This window comes from Micromys minutus (genome assembly GCF_963924665.1).
Source record: "Micromys minutus genome assembly, chromosome: 13".
Lineage (NCBI taxonomy): Eukaryota > Metazoa > Chordata > Mammalia > Rodentia > Muridae > Micromys > Micromys minutus.
Window position 1 is genome coordinate 16,077,778 of NC_137982.1, and position 20,867 is coordinate 16,098,644.

The window sequence follows — 20,867 nt, forward strand, 5'->3', positions numbered from 1 at the left end:
ATAAGAAGATTAACTGCACACATGAAAACACACAAAAAATCTCAAACAAACAAAAAATAAACACACACACACACACCACCACCACCAGCAGCAGCAGCAGCAGCAGCAGCAGCAGCAGCAGCAACAACAACAAAAACAAGATAACAATTATCAATAATTCCTGTTCATTAATTTCTATCAATGTCAATGTCCTCAATAAAAAGACAGAGTAACAGAGTGAATGACATTAGCAAACTCTTCCTTCTACTCCTACCAAAAAACACACCTTAACATCAAGTTTAATACATTACCTCAGGGTAAGAGGTTAGAAAAAGAAATTGCAAGCAAATAAACTTAAGAGCAAATTAGGTTTTATATATTTTGGTATTTAACAAACTAGACATTGGACAAAAAAATAGTCAAAACAGATAAAGTATAAATGGCCTAAACTTCCCACCCTGATAATACCAGTAAGCTAAGTGGAAAAAAATTCTATTTCTCTTATCTAAAAGAAACTCAGCTTTAACCTCCTGAATGTTAAAGAACACAAACATATAACCAAAGCAAATGGCATTTAAAGCAAAAATACATTGACATCCTAATATCTGATAAGATAAAATTTAATATAAGTCTAACTAGAAAAGACAATGATAGTTTGTTCTAATAATGGGATCAGTTAATATAATAGGCATTCTATTCTGCATGTATGTTCACCAGACTCTGGCACACCTGATTTCAAGTCAAGCATATTACTGGGATTCAAGGAAAATATAAACAGTGGGGGATTTGAATACAACACTTTATCCAATGTATAACTGACCTGGACAAAAAATGAAAATGAGTCACAATTGGATGATAATTATATAAACTCTAGATATAACAGATATTTAAATAATATGCTAAACAAACAGGAAAGAATATGTATTCATGATATTAATACATAGAAAAAGCTACTCAATTTCCCAAAAATTGCAGCACCTCCATATATAATTTTTGACCATGATGCATTAAAGCTCAAAATCAGCAGTGAAATAACATATAGCCCTTATTCAACATTATAGAGATTGAAGAACACATTAGAAAATGATTTAGAATATCCTCATTAAAAATAAAATATCTACTAATAAAAATAACAAAAGATGTGAAAGCCTCTCAAAGTGATATTAAATCTCTAAACAAAAGGTTTGAGGAAGACATTAGAGGATGGAAAGAGCTGCCATGTTCATGGATTAGTAAATAATATTGAGTAAAATGATTATGCTATCAAAATTACGGTAACCAAGACCTATAAAACAAACACCATATTTCCTTTGTTACTTATGGTTACTAGTGCCAAATCTTTAGATGTGAAATTATAACATGGAGTCTCTGCAGAAAATAAAAGGAAGAGAACACAATTGTTAGGACGTAAGAGGAGCATCATTAACGGGAATAGGATATAGGGGCTTTGAAAAAAGAAACAGAAAAGTGTAGAAACTTGAACCGGGGAAGAAAAATGGGTAGACTCACTGAAGAAGAAGGAAGAGACAATTCACATTATTTGAGATACTCAGTACCTACTTAAAATTGTTACATGCTTATTCAAAATTGTACACACACACACACACACACACACAAATTATGTTTTTCTACATGGTGATGAGAATGTTCCAAACAAAAACCATATAGTTTCTAATAAAAACCACCATACCAAGACTCAACAAACAATATAAGCAATTCCTATTGCTTTTGATTGCTTCACAGTTATTGGAGGTGAAGCCTTTATTGATGAAGACACCATGGTCTTTGGACAGAGGACTTGGAGGGGACAGGCTGGATCTGAAGTTGAAGTTTCTTCTTCATATCTTGATCTCATGATAGGAGGAGGAGCTATTCAAGTTGCCAAAGGGAAAATTTATCACTGCTCCTAACTAAGTGTGAAACCTAAAAGACAATATTGACATAGACCTCAAGTTGTTCCCACGCATGCAAGACTTGTCTTGCTGGTATATAACATTGATCGAACTGAACTTAAGCTGTGCTCAATAGGAAAGAATTTATATCTTGTACTTTAAATTTAGTCAAGGACAAAATCTCAGGTATAACATAGAAATTATTGACATAATAGTCAGAGAAAATCCAAAGATAAAATATTCTAACCCAAACTGTTAAGGAAAGCCAAGACACAATGAGAAGACCAAACCTAAGGATAAAAGGAATAGAAGAGGGCAAAGAATATCAACTAAGAGGCACAGTAAATATCTTCAAAAAATATAGAAGAAAACTTCCCTGACCTAAAAAAAAGATTACAAGGAACATACAAGAAGCATACAGAAGCGCAAATAGACTAGACCAGAAAAGAAATTTGTCACAACAGGCAATAGTCAAAACAACAAATGCATCAAACAAAGAAAGGATACTAAAAGCAGTAAGAGAAAAAGGACAGGTAACATACAGAGGGTGATCGATCAGAATTGCTCCAGACTTTTTAACAGAGATTATGAAAGCTAGAAAGTCCTGGACTGACATCATACAGACCCTAATGGAAAACAAGTTCTAGCCCAAGCTGTTATACCCAGAAAAACTCTCAATCACCATAGGTGGATAATCCAAGATGTTCCAGGACAAAAACAAATCTCCACAATATCTGTTCACAAATCCAGCTCTTGAAAGGATAATAGATGAAAAACAGCTCCTCAAAGAGAGAAACTTCACACTAGGAAAATCAAGAAACTAATTTTCTTGCAACAAACACAAAGAAAAAGAGCACACAAACATAACTCTACTTGTAAAAAAAATAGCAGGAAACAGCAATCAATATTCCTTAATCTTCCTTAACACAAATTGAATTAATTCTCCAATAAAAATACATAGACTATCAGACTGGATACGTAAATGGTACTGAGCATTTTGCTACATACAGGAAACTCATCTCAGCAACAAAGATAGGCACTATCTCAAAATATAAGGTTGGTAAAAAAAAAAAAAACTTTCCAAGCAAATCATCCCAAAGAACAAGCTAGAGTAGCAATCCTGATATAGAATAAAACTGATTTTAAACCAGAAGTCATAAAAAAGACAAGGAAAGACACTTTTCACTCATCAAAGGAAAATCTATCAAGAGGAACTCTTAATTCTGAACATCTATGCTCTAAATGCAAGACTACCCACATTCATAAAAGATACTCTACTAAAGTATATATTACACCACATGCAATAATAGTGAGAGACTTTAACACCCCACTCTCATAAATGGTCAAATCATGGATGCAGAAACTGTTCAGAGAAATTAACAGAAGTAATGAACCAAATGGATTTAGCAGACATCTATAAAATAATTCATCCTAAAACAAAAGAATAAACCTTCTTCTCAGCACCTAATGGCACCTTCGCCAAAACTGACCATACTGTTGGTCACAAAACAGACCTCAACAGATACAAGAAATTTGAAATAATGCTATGCATTCTATCAGATCACCGTAGAATAAGGCTGGTCTTCAACAACAATAACAACAACAACAACAAAAAGCCCACATACACATAGGAGGTAAACAATGCTCTACTCAATGACGTCTTATTCAAGGAAGAAAGGAAGAAAGAAATAAAAGAGTTCTCAGAATTTAACTAAAATGAAGGGACAACATACCCAAATTTCTGGGATACAATTAAAGCAGTGCTAAGAGGAAAACTCATAGTTCTGAGTGCCTCCAAAAAGAAACTGGAGAGAACATACACTACCAGCTTGACACTACAGCTGAAATCTCTAGAACAAAAAGAAGCAGATACACCCAAGAAGAGTAGACAGCAGGAAATAATCAAACACAGAGATGAAATCAATGAAATAGAGACAAAAAAAGATTGTACAAAGAATCAACAAAACCAAGAGCTGGCCTTTTGAGAAAATCAGTAAGATTGATAAACTCTTGGCCAGACTAACCAGAGGGCACAGAGAGAATATCCAGATTGACCATATAAAAAATCAAAGTGGAGACATAACAACAGAAACTGAGGAAATTCAAGAAATCATCAGATCCTATTAAAAAAGCCTATACTCAACAAAACCAGAAAATCTAGAGGAAATGGACAATTTTCTAGACAGATACCAGGTACCAAACTTGAGTTAGGATCAGATAAACCATCTAAACACCCCCATAACCCCTAAGGAAATAGAAGCAGTAATCAAAATGTTCCCAACCAAAAAAAAAGCCCAGGACCTGGTGGGTTTAGGGCAGAGTTTTATCAGACATTCATGGAAGAGCTAAAACCTATACTCTCCAAATTACTCCACAATATAGAAACAAAGGGAATACTTTCCAAGTCATTCTTTGAAGCCACAATTACACTCATTACGAAACCACACAAAGATCCTACAAAGAAAGAGAACTTTAGACAAATTTTCCTCATGAATATTGATGAAAAATACTCAACAAAATTCTTGCAAACTGAATTCAAGAAGCATCAAAGCAGTTATTCACCATGATCACTTGGGCTTCCTCCCAGGAATTCAAGGATGGTACAATATATGGAAATCCATCAATGTCATCCACTACATAAACAAACTTAAAGTAGAAAATCACGTGATTATTTCTCTAGATGCTGAGAAAGCATTTGAAAATATTTCAACACCCCCTCATGTTAAAAGTCTTGGAAAAGTCAGATATTCAAGGCACATACTTAAACATTGTAAAAGCAATATACAAACCAGTAGCCAGCGTCAAAGTAAATGGTGAGAAACTTGAAGAAATCCCACTAAAATCAGGCACTAAACAATGCTGTCCACTTTCTCCCTACCTATTCAATATAGTACTTGAAGAACTAGCCAGAGAAACAAGACAACAAAAGGAAATCAAAGGGATACAAAGTGTAAAAGAAGAAGTCAAAATATCACTATTTGCAGATGATATGATTGTATGCTTAAGTAACCCTAAAAATTCCACTAGGGAACTTTTAAACCTGATAAACACCTTCAGCAAAGTGGCTGGATATAGAATTAATTCAAGCAAATCAGTAGCTTTCCTGTACTCAAAGGACAAACAGGATAAGAAAGAAATTAAAAACCTGACACCCTTCACAGGAGCTAAAAAGAATATAATATACATTGGTGTAACAGTAACCAAGCAAGTGAAGGATCTGTACAACAAGAAATTCAATCCTCTGAAGAAGGAAATTGAAATAGACCTCAGAAGATGGAAAGATCTCTCCTGCTCATGTACTGGAAGGATCAACATTGTTAAAATGGCCATTTTGCCTAGGGTAATCTACAGATTATATGCAATTCCTATCAAAATTCAAACTCAATTCTTTATAGAGTTAGAAAAAGCAAATTCATTTGGAATAATTTTAAAAAACCCAGGATAGCAAAAAACTGTTCTCAACAATAAAAACACTTCTGGGAGAAACACCATCCCTGAACTAGAGAAGTATTACAGATTAATTGTGACTAAAAACTGCCTGGTATTTGTACAGAGACAGGCAAGTAGAGCAATAAAATTGAATCAAAGATCCAGAAATAAACCTGCCCACCTATTGTCACTTGATCTTTGACAAAAAAGCTAAAAGTATTCAATGGAAAAAGGACAGCCTCTTCAACAAATGATGCTGGTTCAACAGGCAGTCACCATTCAGAAGAATGCAAATCGATCCCTTCTTATCTTTTTGTACAAAGCTCAAGTGCATGTGGATCAAAGACCTCCACATAAAAGCAGGTACACTGAAACTAAGAGAACAGAAAGTGAGGAAGAGATTAGAACACACAGGCATAGGGGAAATTTTCATGAACAGAAGACCGATGGCTTTTTCTCTAAGATCAAGAATCAACAAATGGGATCTCATGAAATTGCAAAGCTTCTGTAAGAACAAGGACACTGTCAAAAGAACAAAACAGCACCAACAGATTGGGAAAATAACTTTAACAATCTTACATCTGATAGAGGGGTAGTATTCAATATATACAAGGAACTCAAGAAGCTATATCCTAGAGAATCAAAGAATCCTATTAAAAATGGGGTACAAAGCTACACAGAGACTTCTCTATGAAGGAATATCGAATAGCTGAGAAGCACTTAAAGAAATGCTCAACATCCTTAGTCATCAGGGAAATGCAAATCAAAAAAACCCTATGATTCCACCTTACACCAGTCAGAATGACTAATATCAAAAACTCAGGTGACAGCAGATGCTGGAGAGGATGTGGAGAAAGAGGAACACTCCTCCATACTTGTTGAGATTGTAAACCGGTGTAACCATTCTGGAAATCAGTCTGTTGGTTTCTTACAAAATTTGAAATAGTGCTACCTGCAGACCCGGCTATACCACTCCTGGGCATATACCCAAAAAGTAGCTCCAATATCTAACAAGAACACATGCTCAACAATGTTCATAGCAGCCTTATTTACAATATCCTGAAGCTGGAAAGAACTCAGATGTCCCTCAACGGAGGAATGGACTCAGAAATTGTGGTACATATACACAATTAAGTACTACTCGGCTATTAAAAACAAAAAGTTCATAAAATTCCTAGACAAATGAATGGAACTAGAAACTATCATTCTGAGTGAGGTAACCTAGTCAACAAAGAAAACTCATGGTATGTACCCACCTATAAGTGGATACTATCCCCCCACTCCCACAAAAAAAATAAAAAAAGAGGTCAGAACACCCAAGAAACCATCCACAAAACTTATGAAGCTCAAAAAGAAGAAAGACCAGAATGTGGATGCCTCAGTCTTTCTTAGAAGGGAATATAAAACAGGGGAGAAAATACAAGGTCAAATAGAGGAGCAGGGATTAAGAAAAAAATCTACAGAGACTGCCTCATGTAGAGAACCACTGCATATGCAGCCACCAAACCCAAGCACTATTGCTGATGCTGAAGTGTTTACTGGCAGGAACCAGACATGGATGTCTCCTCAGAGGCTCTCCCAGAGTCATTCAGATACAAAGGAGGATGCTTACTGCTAAACAACAGACTAAACTAGGGGACCCCAAAGAAAGAGCTAGAGAAAAGACTAAAATAGCTGAAAGATTTGCACTCTCATGGGAAGAACAACATCATCAAAAACCAAGGCACTGTGGTGAAGATGGTGATTTGGAAAGAAGGGTATAACATTTGAAATGTAAGTACAGTAAATATACAAGAAAAAAATTTTTAAAGAGCAGAAAATTAACTATTAATAAAAGGCTATGGTCTCCAAAGGACATAATTCAGCTATCATCCTAAATTAGAATCAATTACAACTGCATTCTAAATATACATCCTTCTATTTGTATATATAAGTATATAATGGTCCTCTTATCCCATACTAAGTAGCTTCATTTTATAGATGACAGAGAATATATAGAAAGCCATAAGTAGTCAAACTGCAAAATAAACAACTTACTGTGGGGGGACCCAACTACAATAGATAGATAGATAGATAGATAGATAGATAGATAGATAGATAGATAGATAGATAGATAGACAGACAGACAGACAGACAGACAGACAGGTAGATCAATCTAGATCTAGATCAACTCCTACATCTAAAGATCAGGAAAGATTGATGATGAGGGTATAGAAAATTAAGAGGGAGAGGATTAGGGTGTCTTAGGTTATATTTGATACATTACAGGAAAGAAAAGTTCACAAAATCTCATGAATATAACCCATATGGTTGAGAAAGGCTTGTCTGCTACTGTTGGGAACTGGGAAGCAGGGACACCTGTACTAGGCTAGTCAGACAGGGATGTTCTGCACATGAAGGAAGCTTGGAGAGGTGAGAGACTGTATTTGGTATTCTGTTGCAGAACCAGATTTGAGACTGAAGGATTGAGCCTGTTGGATGAACAGAGAGAACAAAAAACTGTTTGTAGAAAGGCTGGGTTAATAGTTTTAAAAGACTAGGGAACTTGATTGTTTTAGTTTTATAGAGTTTGCATATCAAGATTATTAATCTAATGTTCTATTTAGAGCGAGACAGTCTCATTATAGCAGTAGTTGATTTTCAAAGTATCTTCAAACCTGTATAAAGTAACCAGACAATGACCATACCAGGTCTCATGCCAATATACAGAGGGAAAAATCAACTAAAGCCTCACACTTATGACATGTTCATGGGTGAAGTAGTGAAACAATTGTTATGGGAAGCAGCCAGTGTATAAAATTTTTAATTTAAAGTTTACCCTACAATGGAATCTATACCTAGTACTAGTGTGCCCATTACCTGAGTCTACATACATCATGTGCCTAATACTAATATTTTGTAAAATGTATATAGCACTATCTCCTCATGAGATACTGCCAGATCCATTGATCAGGGTCTTATTCCAACCATATCAGAGTATTTTTTTCTTACAGTAGTTCTGAAATAATTTTTTATCAACACCACATCTGGACAATGTACAGATTAAGACTATAGAGCACTCAGTTCTAAATGGGATATCTTCATGAAAGCCTACTACCTAAGGATCAGGGTTCTATTTAAAACAGAAGGAGTAGAAATTGTATGTGCCAGATGCTATGTAACTCTGATGCTATTCAATGCTTTGCTGACAGAAATGATAAAGAAATAGATATCAATGTATCTGTCAGACCCTGATCCAATAATAATGTAACAGACTCCCAATCTACCATGTTCAAAGTTGAATGAACTGTAGTGGCCTAAAATAAAACATCAGATGTCTAAGACAGAAGGAATTCAGTACTGAGACACAGCTTTCTCCTCTTTGTCTTTAAATGGGGCTTCCAGTTCATAAATTTTCTCTTGAAGCTTTATAGTTATACCTTTTCATGGCTTAATTATCGATTTAAAAGTAGTAATAAAGTGTTAAATATTAAAAGTATGCTCTTAGATTAGCATGTATTCCTTAATGGTTTATGATTCATTTACATAGATCAAGTGGCATGTTTATAAGGGCATGGTTATGCCTTGTATATAGGTATGTTTCTAACTCATCTATTTATTCTTCAAGTAGCTAACTTTTAAATCATCAAAGCAAGAATTACTTTTTTCTTATTGATCTTACCTGGGCACTTTAATTCATCTGAATAGTCACCACAGTCATTAGATCCATCACATATCCAGCTTGGTAGAACACACAGAGAGGTAGAGTTACATCTTATGAATCCAGTGGATTTAACTCCAAGTTTATAAAAGTGTGTACAATCTGTATTATCTAGAAGAACATGAATAAAAATGAAATTGATACCAGATTTGCAGAAAGTATGATGCTTCTATGTAGTTTATAGAGGCAAGAAACTTAACTTCATTATGAAGTAACTATGCAGTTACACAACAGGGTTAACTGCATAACCATAGGAGAAGTTCAAAAGAAAAGTTGGACAGTGTTCAATTCAATATCAACAGGTGTTCATACACAAACAAACAAAAGTAAGTAGTAATTCTTACTGCAGCCCTTTTCATCTGAAGCATCTGAACAGTCCATGTTTTGATTGCACCGTGCTGATCTTGGAATGCAAATCCCATCTGAACATCGAAACTCAACTGTGGAGCAGGTAGACACTGTTTAAAAAAAAACATTTTTAGTTACAGTACATGATTAAAATTACAATTACTTCACTGTGTTCTTCATTAAAAAGGACAAATTAACATGTGATACTGGTAATGTCATTATCAGCAGAGATAAATGATTTTTCCCACAAAGGGAAAAGCAATTTTTCTGTTCTAAAAGCATTTTGTGATATTTCTATTTCATCTTCTTTTGTTTTCATCCAGTAGAAATGGTAGAGATATTACACAGGAGACACTCATATCCATCATTACACTTTAATATTTTACCCCGGTATTGGTCTTTCACTAGCTATTTTCCAAGTGACACCATACAATCTCTTTGTTAAGAATATAGAATGCATGTGCCCTATGAAGTAGCATTAAAGATGAAAGGACACCTACAATGGTGCATCTCAAGAACATTTAACCATAAAATCAGTTCAAAAAGACTTGTGTTGCCAGTTGTACCACCATACTATTTCCTTTAAACTTCAATAGGAAGTCCTCCATGTGGTGGGAAGAAGAACATTTGATGAGGTAGTGAAAAAAACAGTTATGTCCCCTGCATATGCATGTACACAGCATGATAGTAAGGAAAACTAGAGGTTCAAGGGGTTTAGAGTTACAGAAACTCATATGTATTATTGGGAGCTCTTGTGAAAACCAAGAACAGTAGTACCATAAGAAAAACATTTTGGGGTTCTGTAGTGAAAATTAAAATAAACATAGAAACACTTAATGATACTAAAAGCAAATGTAACTGTGAAGTTGAATAGATTTTTTAAAGAGCAGCATCAAGTAAGTGATGGACAAGTCCTCAGGAGAATGGGTCTGAGAGTAGAAAACATGAAGATACATCTCTTCCTTTATTGTCTGCAAATGTTTTTCTGAGATGCTTTTCTTTTTCTGTTAAAAATTACTATGGCCAAAACAACTTACAGAAGACAGATTTTATTTGGGACTCATGGCCTCACAGGGTGTTTCCATAACTATCATCGTATAAAGCATGGCTGTAAGAAAGCAGAGAGGCAAGCTGGTACTAGCACAGTAGCTGAAAGATCATATCACAGACACAAGCATGAGGCAGAAAAAGAGAGAGCTATCAGGGAATAGTATGACCTTTTGAGATCTCAATGTCTTCTAAAACTGATATATCTCTGGTAGGAGGAACAGAAAGGCACCAGTGCCAGGATTGTGGCTACTTCTGCATAAACTTCTGTTAAAAGTGAGTGAAGCCACACAGCCACAGAGGCAACTTCCACATGAGGGCCAAACTGAAGCCTGCCTAACAGAGTAGAGATTGGTGGTACAGACAATGACAGCCAATTTGGGAACATGCTTGCTTAGGACCAATGGAGCATGGGTGGAGGGCATAAAGTGTGCTCCTCATGTATTAGCAAATGAGATTGCTTCTGTATTTTCATATGCTCACCTACTGAAGTCTATGGTGTTGATTTCCTGCCTTTTCACCCTTTGCCCCCAAGGGGGAAATCAGGCAGAATGGAAGACTCAGGCAACAATGTCCTCCAACAAAACCAAACCTCCTAATCCTCCCCAAACAGTTCTATCAATTGGGGACAAGTATTTAATATATGAGCCTGTTGGGGCTAGTCTCATTCACCAAATAGGTTAATAAATCTGGAGTACAGGAATAGACTGTCATAAACAGAATACAGATGTTAAGTAGAAATTATTGTCCTCTTTACTCATGTCTTCGTTAATTTTATGACTAGATAAGGAGTTTTAAAGCCACAGAAAGGTTAAACAATAATGAATGAGGAAAAAGTAGGTACAAAATTCCGTAAACATTGCTGTCAGGATGGTGGTAGAAGGTAATGATCCCTATAATGGTAGTCAGTGAAGGGTTAATTAGAAATGAGAACTCTCCACTGAAAACTTGCTGTGTTAAACAGGAGGTACACAGCATATGCCATTATCTAGAGTAGTGGCAGAAGTTTTAATAAGTGCACCCTAGCCTGAAAAATTAGGTTACTAGGTTGTGCCTCTGAAAGTTAGAACTGCCTCCAACTCTTCCTGTGTCTTCGCGGTCTTTCTATCCTATGATAATCAAACTCCTCTATATTCTGTAGCAGCCGTAGTGTCTTGCTTCACCACAGGCCCAACAAAGATAGAGTGAAGAGCATGGCCCTTGATACCATGAGACAAAATAAAACATTTTAATGCTATTGGACCAGGTATTTTGGTTATACTGATGATAAACTATTGTACCATGCAAAAGCAGTAAATAAGTTAAATACATTACTTTCTCTTCTATTCCTGTAATAACATGCTATAACTAAAGTAACTTATAGTGTTCAGTTAGATTACAGTGCTAGAGGGATAGGTCCACCTGGGCCCAAAACTGAGTTAGTTAGCAGCAAACATGGGAGCTGAAGAAAAAGCTAATAGCCCACATCTCAAACCATAAACAAGAAATAGCAAGTTTAAGATGGCAAAAGCCAATCACCTCTCAACATCAGACCCTAATGGCATACTTCCTCAAAGAAGGTCAAATTCCCTAGGCCTAATAAAACATGGCTACCAATTGGGAACAAATATAGAAATGTTTCTGAATACTGAGTCTATTCACTCAAACTACACACACACACACACACACACACACACACACACAAAGAAATTAAAAACTACACAAATGCCTATTCTGATGGAAAAATCAAGACCCACTACCTGTTGTTGCAGTTACATTCTTGGGGTGATTTCTAAGGAGAGAACTATTGTAATTTCTAATATATCAGGAGAATAACAAAGTTGTCTGATCTTTTTTCCCCAGGCTAAAAGTCTTGAATAGGAGAGAGAAAAAATTATTTGGTCCAAACAAAGATACAGCAAGTCTGAAGTATTCAGCTTTTCCCTCCAGAAAGTCTACAATAAGATCTTAGTCAGTAGAATACTCCAAAGAACACAACTCCATACACTGCAGGAGTAGAAATGAAATACCACAAAATAAGTTGTGACAGAGACAGTGGATCAAAAGGAACAGAAATATAACAACCAAAGCCACAAACTTTTCCATACACTTTACTAGTTTTCTTCTTTCTCCCACTTGCTTTTCATTTTGACAACTAAAATACTTTGAGGTAAAGAAGACATAAAAATCAAAAGGTCTTTCTCTGGTTCACAGGACAAATCTCATGCATAACTTACACGGGCTCTCTCTTCCTACTTCCCATCCTCCCTGAAGCTAAAGAACATGACATGGGGATTTGAACACACACGACATTAAATTGTCTGTGGCGATATTAATTTGTTTACTTTCTCATACACCTTCTATTAAATGATTTCACAACTGATTAGGCTTTCAAAGTGGATAAATGCAGAGGGACTGCTAATTTATTTTGGAGCCATGGTCATATTTTTCTTTTAGATTATTGTTTGTGGAGTCTTTTGAGACATTTTCTGAACAGTTTTGAAAAAAGACAAAACAAATCAAACAAACCAAAAAAAAAAGGGGTGTTCTCTTCCTGTGGGAAGACTTAGAACTCCTAGTAATCTGGTCCACCTGAAAGTATTCTAGTGACCAAGGACACTGATGTACGGCTTCCCAAAGGAGGCAATTGATACTAAGTCCAATATGCTAATTCCTTATGTACGCCACAGATCCAGTCACCCAGCCAACAACAACAGTACAACAAGATGAATACAAAATGTAAAACCTTTTGAGCCTCTCTTCATTTTTGCTCAAATAGCTTCAGGTCTAAGCTCTCAGCCATGGAAGAAAATACCTTTAAAGAGACACCAAATAAAAGATTGATGAAGTCTCTGGGTGTTTTTCTGGCTTAAAAAGAAATGAGAGAGAGAAGAAATCCAAAATAATTATTTTTATCATGTGATTGTACTATGCATTTGTGGACTAAAGAAAGTGGTATTAATAACATCTGTTGACATATGTGCTGTTCTGATTACGAATGACCCCATAGATTCATGTTTGAATGCTTGAGTCATAGGAATGGCACTATTTGGATGTGGAATAGCTGTTACATTGCTGGAAGAAGTATGTCCAGGGTGGGGGTTTAAGTTCCTAGATGGTTGTCTTTCTAGTACATGAAGGTCAACATGTTGAACTTTCAGCTTCTCTAGCTCCATGTCCACTGGCATGCCACCATGTTCCTACTATGACAATAATGAACTAAAACTGTTAACTATTAGCCAGACCCAATTAAATATATACCTTTACAATAGTTTCCAAAGCCATGGTGTCTCTTCTTAGCAATGCAACCCCAATTAAGACAGAAGTTGGTACCAGGTACTCCAATAACAATTTGATAGGCTACATCATGTTACTGATTAGAGGTAGATGAATTTACTATGGATTAGTAGATGAATGGAATGGCCTAAGTAGGGACTTAATGGGTCATAATAGTAGAAACATGTAAGAACAGGTTGATCAGGTTAATAGAATTGTAGGAGCCTGACTCAAGAGGTTTAAGAGAAAAAAAATATTATGTGGAGTAGAGACTGTTCTTGTGATATTTTGATGAAGAATGTGGCTTCTTTTTGTCCAGTGACTAAAGAGTGCCTGAGGCTAATTTAAAAAGATTTGGATCAGTTACTTTGAGAGAGAAAATTTAAAGTTTGTATTTTTGACTTTGTTGTGTAGTTATTTGTATTCCCTCTTATGAAAACCAATAGTGAAAAGGAGGAAGCTGAGCAAGAAAAACAAATAGAGAACAGGAGCACTGGGAAGTGAAATGGAGCTATATCCTGTGTTCAAGGAGATAAACAGATTTAGAAATGCAATAAAGAGAATGGTAACTTCGGGGAAAGACTCCAACCAGCTTAGGTTCCAACCTGTGAAACTGAATTAAAGAACAGCTTATATGCAGGGTTGGTGGCACAGAGCTTTAATCCAGGCACTCAGGAGAAAACAACAAGCTGCTTAATTCCAGCCTGGGATATAGAGTCAGCTCTAGGATAGCTAAGCTTGAACAGTGAAGGAAACCATACAAAACAGAAAGCTGTTGAATTAATGATTTAACAGGCAGGGGGGCATATTCCAGCCTCAGCAAACTTAAGATTTGGCAGCTTTGACCATGTGGTTTGAGCTTTACAGCCCAGGATTGAATAAAAAGATTATGGGATCTTTCTCTATGCCTAAGAAAAGAAAGTTATTGGAGCCATGTGTGTGCTAGGGATATCTCTGTCTGGAGACATAGGCTAAATTGAGAAGCTTTGAAAGTGAAGTCTGGATTATTTTGGAGAGCCCAAAATTTTGGAGACGCCAGAGCCTTGGGAGACCTGCCAAGGAGAGCTGCTCACAGGGAATGGGACCAATCCTGGAGGAAGAAGTATGAGAAGTTTTTTGAGGTTTGGTCCTTTATTTATTGTATTTATTGTATTTATTGTAATACTAAATACCGTGTCAGACTGGGACAAGGAAATCTGCATATACAATGTGACCTTGTTGTTTAATTAAACTGTTGGTTAAGTAAAGATGCTGACAGGTAGTAGCTAGGCAAAAGATTTGGGGTTTCTGAGCTTGGGCTCTGAAAGCACCATGAAGAGAAAAGAAAAGGTGAAAAGAGGAGAAAACCCCTATGCATTTAGATGAATCATGAAAGCATAGCAGTAAGCGCTAGCCAATTGGCGTTAAGAGCTCCCAAAATAGGACATGGTAAATTATAACTGGGATTGTTAATGGGGAAGTAGCTCTAATAGCACAAAGGGCCGATATCTATCCAGCTATAGTGCTACTTAAGGCTTATTATAAAAGTGTGACTTTTATCTGGGAACTGAATGGTAAAAGGCAAGGTACAAACCCAGATTGAGATTAAATATTCTCTAAAACAGAAATGTGTTGCAGTCAAGAAAGCAGAAAGGAGTTGGTGACCAAAAGAACAATTTGACATACAGAGAGATGCAGCCTTTAGAGTTTTCCCAGCTGGTTTTCAGTCTTGTTTTTATGCCACCTTTCCACCATTTTGGAATGGTAATTTTTTTTTTTTTTTTTTTTGCATTTCACACTCAAGGTTCTTTATTGGTGCTTTGGTAAGAAGGGCCTCCACCCTCAGTGTGAAGACTAGGCAGGCAGAAGCAGTACTGTGAGACTCAATACCGATAAATGTTCTTGAATCTTTGAGTCTCCTGGATCCCCATGGCCTCCATCACATCTTTTTCTAATGTCTTTAGCCAGGGCACATATGTTCTTTCTAGCGCATCTTCCACTGCTGTGTCCTTGGAGCTATCAGTCCATGTTTCAGGGACAATTCCATATGTTCTAAGATATTCAGGTTTGGGGATAATTCTCCCAGATCTAGTAGAGACACGATCACGCTCTCCTGCCTCAGTAAATCTCCACTGGATCTCAGTGGGTTTCCTGTCCACAGGATCTACTAACTTGACCTGGGGATGAAGCAAGGGGGTTTCACTGGGGATCAAGGTCCCTCGGTGATCCTTGGTGCTGCCAATGCAGCAGAAATGCGTGTTCACACACCTCCCCCGCCCCCAGGACAAGCCAGTTCCATTGCCGAATGACTTGGACTACTTTGCCCTGCTTTCCAGCATCCTTGCCTTCCAAGATTTCCCACCGAGTCTCCACAGCCTAAGTGCCAATCTTCATCAGAGTGGCGTTCTACCACTACCAGGCACTGCCTGCTCCATGAAGGATTCTTCCTTTTGTTTGATACGGAACCTGGACGGCTCATTTCATAGCGGTAGTGGAGGGAGAGAGTGGCTTTCCACTCCAAAGCCAGCAGGGCTGAGATCTGCATAACTAGATTTGAGAAATCTCACCAGTGAAAGGCTCAAACATTTTCTTTGCCAGCTTTCCCCAACTTTCCACATGTGTTCTCTAGGCCAGCAGTCCCCAACCACCGGATTTCTGGGAGATGGAGTTTAATTGCCGAAAGTAAGCTCAAAACCTGCTTGTTCATATTCATTTTGAAGAGATGACAGCTAAGAAATTACACGAACCTAAGAAGAGACTGTTAACTCTGGGCTTTCAAATGAGATTGACACTTCTGATTTGGAGGATTTATGAAATTGGACTGAATGTATTTCTACATCATGCTATAGTGGCAAATCAATGGGAGTTTAGAAGAGAAATATAAAGGTTTGAATAGTAATGGGTCCTATAGACCCATGTTTGAATGTTTGGCCCAAAAGGAATAATAGAAGGTGTCTCCTTATTGGAGTAAGTATGTCAGTTTGGGCATGGGCTTTGAGGTCTTAGCTAATTCTCTTCTTTCTGCCTGAGGGTCAACATGTAGAACTCTCTGTAGCTTCATAAGTTCTATGTATGTCTGCATGTCATCATGTTCCCTGCAATGAAAATAATGGATTAACTACATAAATAGTAAACCAGCCCCAGTTAAATGTTTCCCTTTATAAGAGTTTCTGTTGTCACGGTGTCTCTTCTAAACAATTAAACCCTACTTAAGACAACATATAAATTAAGCCTTTAATCCCATCACTTAGGAGACAGAAGTAAGTGGATGCTTTTCTTTCTTTCTTTTTTTTTTTTTTTAATTCAAGGCTAATCTTGTCTACAGAGCAAGTTCCAGGACAGCCAAAGCTACACTGAGACACCCCGTCTTAAAAAACTGAGTGTACTGAAAATAGCTTAAATTTCACCCTTCATCAAAGCCTTCTAAAGCCTTCATGACATGTAGCAGCATTTTATGGTTTTGATAATCAAGCTCAGTAAGGATTTTAACCTGTGGATTGGTACTTAAATTTAATCATAAAGTGATTGGCTATACTCAAAATGTTTGTGCCACAATAGCACCATTTGGTACATGTTGCCATGAGAGGTATTCATCTTCACCAGAACTATTAGTGCATGTCTACATGTGCAGTCATTTCATGCTAGTGTTGCAGTGGCTATTGAGACTGGAAAAAGAACATAACTTGGTAACTTTATCTTCCTCTGATTCTTCACATATAGTCTTGTTCTGAGAGAGCAATTGGCCAAACTCACACTCAGATCACTGAATTTTAGACACTGAGGTTATAGAAATCTGGATTAGCAAGATTTTTCTAATCTGGTTTGCGATATGCCTAAGACCAGAGCTGAAAGAAAAGTCAAACTGGATAAGCTATTTTTTTTCTATCTAAAAACAACCTATCTGTTTTCATAGAAATTATTCAAGTTACATAAATATATTAATTTCTAAAAAGAAACAAGGAATGTAAGTTCAAGTTTATAAAAAATATTAATTTGAAATATCCAGCATTATAAGGAAAGTTTCAAGATCTATGATTTATTTGATTTCATGTATTCAACTACTCTGAATTTATTCTATTGCTCAAAAAAAGAAAAAGAAAAAGAAAAAACAGTAGTTGGTTTGGCCTAATGCTACTGGTATTCTATCCTGTTATTATTCTCTTTTATACTATCATAATGTTAATTTGGGTACCAAAATATTTAATATCCTCAAATGGCACCCAACCTGTGTTGCAAGAACTCACTTTTAGAAATGAATTGAAGATTCCTGAGTAGATTACTCATGCCTTCCCTTTAAGATTAAGAGACAGGAAGAATTGATGTCTTAGCCAACCATGTAATTCCTCCCCAATCCTGGCAGGATTAGAACCCTGATAGAAGTTCATGCTAATTTGGCACACATGATTCTGGGATTCCTGGCTTAAGGGTTGGTCACGCCCAGGCTAACCCACAGACATAGGCTGAGGGCTAGTGATTCAGTCAAATGCTATCTCTGGTTCTGGGCAAAAGCTTAAGCCTAGGATGCTAATGACTTCTTCTGGGAGAGAGCTGGCAGCAGAGTTCAGGCTTCTCCTGCTGGGGAGAAGGCAGGCCACAGAGAACAGGCTTAAATAAGAGGGGGATGGGAGAGCTGTTGGAAAATTAGGTCAAGGCTTCACAAGCAACAGGATTCTTGAAACATGGAAATTCTGAGATAACTTAGGGTAGCATTTGCGGATAAATTATCCTGAAAATGGGCTCATATAGAGAAAAGGAGAAAATTTATTTGAAAAGGATGTTAGAAAAGGATGTTAATCCAATTTATATAAGGAAAAAGGAGATATAGTTATATATGCACCAATATTAATCTCCTAAAATGGGAAAAAATAAAGATAGACATTGTATTAAGGGGGAAGAAAAAATTGTGGTAATTGTTTTAATGTTTTTTTTCAAATTTTTATTGGATATTTTATATACTTACATTAGAGATGTTATCCCCTTCTCCCTCCTCCAATTCCTCCCACTTCTCCTTGCTTCTATGAAGATGTTTCCACTCCCGCACAACCACTACAACCTCAACACCCTGGCATTCAACTACACTTGGGAAATAGGACCAAGGGCTTCTCCTCCTATTGATGCCAGACAATGGCATCCTCTGCTACATATGTGGCTTGAGCCAAGGGTCCCTCCATATGTGCCTTTTGGTTGGTGGTTTAGTTTCTGGGAGCTCTGGGGCATCTGTCTGGTTGATACTGTTGCTCTTCCTATGGAGTTGAAAACTCCTTCAGCTGCTTCAGTCCTTTCTCTTAACTTCTCCATTGAAATCCCTATGCTCAGTCTGATGGATAGCTGTAAGCATCCTCATCTATATCAATAAGGCTGGCAGAGCCACTTAGAAGACATCAAGCTCCTGTCAACAAGCACTTCTTGGATTCTGCAATAGTGACTGGGTTTGGTGGTTGCATGTGGCATGGATCTCCAGGTGAGGCAGTCTCTGGATGACTTTTCCTTCATTCCCTGCTCCACTCTTTGTCCCTTTATTGCCTCCCATGAGTATGGTGTTCTCCATTCTAAGAAGGCCTGAAGCAAATACATTTTCATCTTCCTTCTTTATTTAAAAAAAAAAAAACAAATAAAAAAGAGAATTCAGGCCTTTGATGTAGGAAACAAAGGCACAGAGATAGAGAGAAATCCTGTCTCCATGGATAGTAACAACTCTTTAAAATTCTTTTCATTGCTTTGAGTTATTTTAATTATCAAAATTAAGATGGTTATAAGTTAGGTGGTATTAATGAAATTACTATTTCTCTAGGAGAAAGTTCATAAGAAAGCAGGCCCTCAGAAAAGTGCAGTAACATAACTGAACCAATCAATTTCAGGTTACTGGACCAAAGACATTCTATTTTTGAGAGAGGCTCTCTATTGTTAACAGGAAAGGAGAAAAATCTTTGGACCTCTTTCAACATAATATCAGATATGATAAGGGAAGACCACCTGAAGATCGTGACTATAGACAGAAAAGAAAAACTCAAGAAGACAAAACAGGACAAGTAACATAAATTGCTGCTCCCTCCATGGGGAAACAGGGCTGAAACTGGCTTAGATTATAATATCTAGTCAAAACTTCAGCTAGAATTATCCAATAACTTTTGTTGTTTACAGAATCCTTAGAATTCATCATGCCATCTATCATAGGACATAAATAAAGATCTATCACAATTGGTTATTAATAAAACTAATTCATTAAAAAGACAGCAGATATCTGTAGTCTGCTCAAGTAAGGAGCAAAAAAAAAAAAAAAAAAAAAAAAAAAAATCAACCTTAACTGATCTGTGCACCTTGCACATTCCTTACAAATATCTTTATAGAATGTGGTTGTGAGATTTATATATTAAGAGTATGAAATACTAACATACAGCTCTGATAAGATTCATCCTTGGGAATGCTGAAAAGACATGCTGTACCAGCCCCTTGCCTTGCCTGACACTGTTGAAGATTCAGGAATAGCTGTTGATTACCAATAACCTCAGTTCATCCAGCCTTTCAGATGGATCCTGTCACAACTTCAGTTAAGCTCTAAACTTTCAAAGTATATAGAGACTGAGTAACAAATGTTAAAAGTATCTTTCTTAAGTCCAACCAATATTTCCAATTTTCCCACTGCTTTCCATCCCTTAAAAATTCATTATTCCAATTCAGCAGAAAGAACTTATGGAGAGTTATAATCACAATTTCTTGGGTTTGGGTGTATGATTATTGTTATTTCATAGATTATAGATAGGTTGTCAGTTTAAGGGAGAATTTGGAAATAGTCATAATTTTGGCATGGAGACAATTATTTATAAAACTTAAATTTGGGGATTTACATATTTCCTTTCTCTATCCTTTTTTAGGTAAAGGAAATAGTATTGAATAGAAAAAGATGGCTAGAATAATATCATAATGAATTAGATATATAGGAATGGATTACTAATTTTACTCATAAACAAAGCACTTTATAGTCATAATCTTACAATGGTAGAAATCTTTCTGTTTGATGCAAACTGAAAGTTATATTTTCTTGCATTGGTTTAGAATTTATATATTTATACAGGTTTAAGTTTTTCACTGGTATAAATATTTGTATATTGATGCAATTGTTAAGATAAATTTTGTTACTCTTAGGTTGGCATTGTGCCTATGCAACAAATTTAGGAATACAAGGCTTAGGCCCAGTCCTCATAATACTTGCTACTACAAAGTATTTAGGAAAATTAAGG

General features: G+C 36.4%; 1 protein-coding gene and 1 pseudogene across 2 annotated transcripts in view; both read right to left on the reverse strand.

The window, feature by feature from the left end:
- Positions 1 to 20,867, reverse strand: part of LRP1B (LDL receptor related protein 1B) — a gene marked incomplete at both ends in the record, with an annotated part of 1,929,155 nt that overhangs the window by 277,333 nt on the left and 1,630,955 nt on the right. Inside the window, 2 exons of the mRNA XM_080928219.1 lie at positions 8,962 to 9,111; positions 9,345 to 9,458. Of these exons, the coding sequence (XP_080784345.1) occupies positions 8,962 to 9,111; positions 9,345 to 9,458 (264 nt within the window). The remainder of the gene's footprint in view (positions 1 to 8,961; positions 9,112 to 9,344; positions 9,459 to 20,867) is intronic.
- Positions 15,513 to 16,174, reverse strand: LOC308429413 (large ribosomal subunit protein uL24m-like; annotated as a pseudogene). Its single transcript has one exon. The product of its transcript is annotated as a large ribosomal subunit protein uL24m-like (transcript).